Raw genomic sequence first — 4,881 nt, forward strand, 5'->3', positions numbered from 1 at the left:
TATATATATATATATATATATATATATATATATATTAACGTCTACCTCTGATGAGCGCAGGGTTACATAATCAGACAGTTACCTAACATTCCGTTGACCACTTAGTGCGGAACCAATTGGTAAGATCGGGCGTAATGGATATATAATACTGTACAGTTCGATCAATATATATATACGAGGCAGAATCAAAAATTATACGCACTCTTGTCTTTTAAATGCATTTTCAAAAATTCAGGGAATAAACAAGTACGCCATTTTTCTATATAGTCTCCTTCCTTTTCGGTGCAGTTGGTCCAACGGTTCACAAGCTTGCGTATTTCTGTCAGGAAGGTTTTCGACTGGTCATGCAGCCATTTATGTACCGCTTCTTCATATCACCCATAGGAAATAGATGACTTCGTAAACCATCTTTGAGCTGTCCAAAGATATGTTAGTCGGAAGGGGCGAGATCTGGGCTGTAGGCAGGGTGTTCCAGTACCTCGACCCCAACTGGATATTGGTTTCAACGGTCTGGGCGGCCGTGTATTGTCATGCAATAACAAAGCTTTCTTCGACAATAGGTTTCGGCGTTTGGTGTAAATTGCTGGCTTCAGTCTGTTGGCCAGCAAAGTATTGTATCTTGCACTGTTGATCGTACACACCTTTTCCAGAAAAATCGGATCACTGCTCTTTGTTCTTCTTTGGTGCACATTGCTAGTGGAACGGCCATGCTTACGCTGTAAAGCCAGAAAGAAAGATGGTGCGATCAGGCTCAAACTTCGATCATGTGAGCACAACCGTACCAACTATAAGCACGCATGCGCAGAAGGCAGTGTGACAATAATAAAGATATGCTATAGCGAAAGTGCGGATAACTTTTGACTTCCCCTCGTATATATATATATATATATATATATATATATATAAAGTACAGAAAAAGCGCGTGTGAGGATACGGTGTGGTTAATTTCCCATGCGCATGTTTATTAAACATACATGCAGCGTCGCAGTATAAATAGATGGTATGATAAAACAATAGGACTGTCTCTCTCTAGATAAGTTAACTTGGAACCAGTTGAAGCCAGTCGAACTGTTCCCGAGTGCATCTAAAAGAGTAAACTCTGTGGTCTCACCCCAATGTTTTATCGTACATTAATGCTGAGTCTATGTTTGAATATCTATCTATCTATCTATCTATCTATCTATCTATCTATCTATCTATCTATCTTTCTATCTATCTATCTATATTAGTGGCCAAATATATTTTGAATCCTACCTCACAAGGTAACTTCATGTACTTTGTTTCTTGGGACTTCTGTTTCAAATCCAGTCTCATAAATTTTCCTTTGGTATAAAAACGAGGTTTGCTAAAGTTTTACCAACGTTGTCATATCGCGAAAGAACAATATTTCAGACAGAATATCTCTTTAATTTCGTTCACTATTTACGATTGGTTAAAACATTCGCTATAAACATTATTTTTCAATAAATTTTCATCAAAATTAACATAGTTACAATGAAAAATGTGAAAAAAGGAAGAAAAAAAAAATATATATATATAGAAATGAATCTGTATTTTCATTCTAAGATGCGCTCAGTCAATCTCTGTCGACGTTAAATAATCATAAGAATCAAATGCCCCCCCCCCACTCCGCACATAAAAAAAATGAAAAAAAGTGTGTATTTCCAGATTCTCTATAAACTTTCAACAAACAAGTAGTTTACACAATAACAGTGGAAATGTCCATGGGTTTGCTAGTATACAATAAACATACATAATACATACAAGGTATAAGTTACAACTTGCACAAATGATACAGAAACTCAGTTTTAGGCAGACGATAATTTCATGGTAAATTTTCATGAACTGGAAACTTGGTGATAATCATAATGATCAAAATAGAAACAGAATTATTGACACAAACACACAAAGATGCTCATGGCAAATCTCTTCACTCTCTCTCTCTCTCTCTCTTTTGAGCTCACATAAAGATTTTGGTTAGGAGAACAGGTTGGATCTGCTGATGCCCATCCATTTCTCGTAAAACTTTTATCAAATGAGGCTCTTTTACTTGTTACTAAAAGAGACATGTTTGAATCAGAAACTTGAGAGTTGCCCAACTGTTATATGATAAAGGGTATCTATTACATTATCTGTATTTATAAAGAAACAAGCTCTTTTTGTCAGGCGTACGTATTCTGCACGCCTCAAGCATTTCTTCTCAATTGCTGGGGTTACACGTCATCTACATATTAAATTTGGATCGTCAGATAATTTGATAGTTATTTAGATGCATTATTATTATAAAAATAAAATATTTTCCTTCATTATTCTATACACCAAGCACTGCTGGTGTATGTTTATATGGGACATAATAATAATCTTTGATCCAACCTGATCTACTTTTATGTATGGGCATGAGTGCTGTGAATGTGTGTAAAGATTGTTATAATTTATTATTATTATTATTATTAATAATATTATAATATTTTTTTTTTATTTGATATAAGTTGCTTCTGAGCCAAACATTCCAAGAAAATCGAATGAGAATCATCAATAAGAGACTTCAACAAAAGGCTCTCTTTGGCTCATTGAAAAATACAAGATATATTTCTTACCCTTGGCATGTCTGTTCGAATCTCACAAGCGCTATTTTTCGGGGAGATTTTTGTTTTCTGTGTTTCTGATGTATTTTATCAAGTTTTGTAATCCTGAAAGTTGAATGAAAATCAATGTGAAAACTGTGTTAAGTTAAATTTGAATTAACAATAATATACAAAACTAATGGCTGTACGGGGTTACGGGTTCGGGTATGGAACATACACACATACACGTGTGCGGAAGCGGCGCGCGTTGTTGCATCTGTTTCAATTTGCTTTTAGCTATCAAAGCTATATGGAAAATTGGGAACATTCGAATATTCTAATATATTATGTTTCACAGCTTATCTGTGGTTCAAAATTTAGGAAGTGTTTTTAAATATTTGTTTAAAATATATCATTTTCACTCATGTACTTTTATAATTTTAATGGAACAACGATCAAATAATATGTGTCTTCTATACAAAATAGACCCATAGATGAACGTAGGGTAACAATAATTCACTTTAAAAGTAAGGAAGCGTTCAAGAATAAGTTCATAGATCAGAATTAATGCTTTGTATGTAGCGTACACACAAAGTCTAGTCAATCAATGCCTTAGTAGGTGCTTTGCATAAGCTATCAAAGAGTTAATTTTCATGTGAAACATTAGAGACGATTTAAAAACTTTTTAAAATATTCATATACAATTGAATATAATTCTAATGGTTTGAAGTCAGCCTTCAGATGTCAAACTGGTTAATACTTTTCATCGGGTGTATTTATTTATTCTTTCTATTGCCAAACCTATTCCCCCCTGATCTTTTAGATATTTATTTCCCCTCGTCTTTTGAAATTGGAAAATGAAAAATAAAAAAAGACAAAAAACAAACAAACAAAAGCATAACAATAACAAGAACAACAACAACAACTCCTCAATAAATATAAACTGTATGAAAATATATAAACCACAATAAAACCTTACACATCAATAAATATAAACTGCATCAAAATAAATGAACCGTAGCAAAATCTATATCCCAATAAATATACATACACTGCATCAAATTCTCTCTCTCTCTCTTTCGCACCGTCTGGGAAGATAATTTATCGAAAAAGCTTCGTTCTATCCAGACATGTTTCTTTCCCCTTAACGTCATAATTATTGACATTCTGATCATTCTGATCAATTCATAGAACTTCTCCCTACCTCCCGTTTTCTTTCTCTTTCTGTGTCTCCCCTCTTTTCTCCCTGACCGATTCTTGATATTATATATATATGCGTGTGTGTGTATGTATATATGTTTGTATCAGCATGTTTTATATAAGTACATTAACCCTGACGCTTTTCGTGGTATCGGTAAAGCTAAATGGATGAGGTACAAATCTCTATTCAAGAGAGGACTCTCGTTTATGTCATACAACAATGATCTATAGCTCTATAGCTTTCAGAAAAATATTGTATGGTTTAATCACACATTTTCGTATTTTCTTAAGGTACAAGAATTACAAACCAAAATCTCAATTTGGGAAATATTTGAAGCGATTCGCTTGATAAAAGAAATATAATTTCTTCAAGGATCAGTGTTAACTATAAAAGAAATACTCTACTCGTTTCATCTGTACGACATTAAGACTTGGTCTTCTGGTAAGATATATTTAGTAATTTTCTTAAAAATGTTGCCTTTAAGAATATTGATTTTATTCAAGGCTCATGTCCACTCTTGTGGATTACGAGATTGACGTGCTTCTTACCCACTATTTTTCTAAGACTGATTGGGAAATAATCGATAGACCCAACTTTAGTATTAATACTCTTATACATTTTATTGACCCCGAAGTAATTAAAAACAAAATCGACTCTTGCTGGATATAAATTCAGAATTGCAAGATAGAGGTTTAGATATCGTAGAACACCCCGTAGTTCCTTTAAATTTCTTCGTCAATTCCACTTCATCAAATCTTTTTTAATGATTAATATGCGATACGTAATGTTTTCCTCAAAAGAAATGTCGGCCATTAAACTATTCTATCTATCTATCTATCTATCTATCTATCTATCTATCTATCTATCTATCTATCTATCTATCTATGTGTGCTTGTGTGTGTGTGTGTGTGTTTGTGTGTGTACAATTTAATATCATGTGGGTAATAATCTTATAACGTGCACTAACAACTGATGCTAATGCACAGAAACAACTGTTGTGATTTGGATGAAAGCCTCTTCATTTCAGCTTCTTGTTTTATAATTCATACACACACACACACACACACACACACACACACACACACACACACACACACACACACACACACACACACA

The 4,881-nt window shown here is 33.6% G+C and overlaps 1 protein-coding gene across 4 annotated transcripts in view; it reads right to left on the reverse strand.

Moving 5' to 3' along the window:
• The window catches only part of LOC106882292 (uncharacterized), a 344,998-nt gene that overhangs the window by 147,723 nt on the left and 192,394 nt on the right, over window positions 1-4,881 (reverse strand). For 3 of the 4 annotated variants that reach the window (XM_052971216.1, XM_052971217.1, XM_052971218.1), the window contains one exon: window positions 2,598-2,690. The exons of the other annotated variant lie outside the window; for it this stretch is intronic. In XM_052971216.1, the coding sequence (XP_052827176.1) occupies window positions 2,598-2,690 (93 nt within the window). The remainder of the gene's footprint in view (window positions 1-2,597; window positions 2,691-4,881) is intronic. 4 annotated transcript variants of the gene reach the window in all.

The sequence above is a fragment of the Octopus bimaculoides genome, chromosome 10 (genome assembly GCF_001194135.2).
Source record: "Octopus bimaculoides isolate UCB-OBI-ISO-001 chromosome 10, ASM119413v2, whole genome shotgun sequence".
In the NCBI taxonomy this organism is placed as follows: domain Eukaryota; kingdom Metazoa; phylum Mollusca; class Cephalopoda; order Octopoda; family Octopodidae; genus Octopus; species Octopus bimaculoides.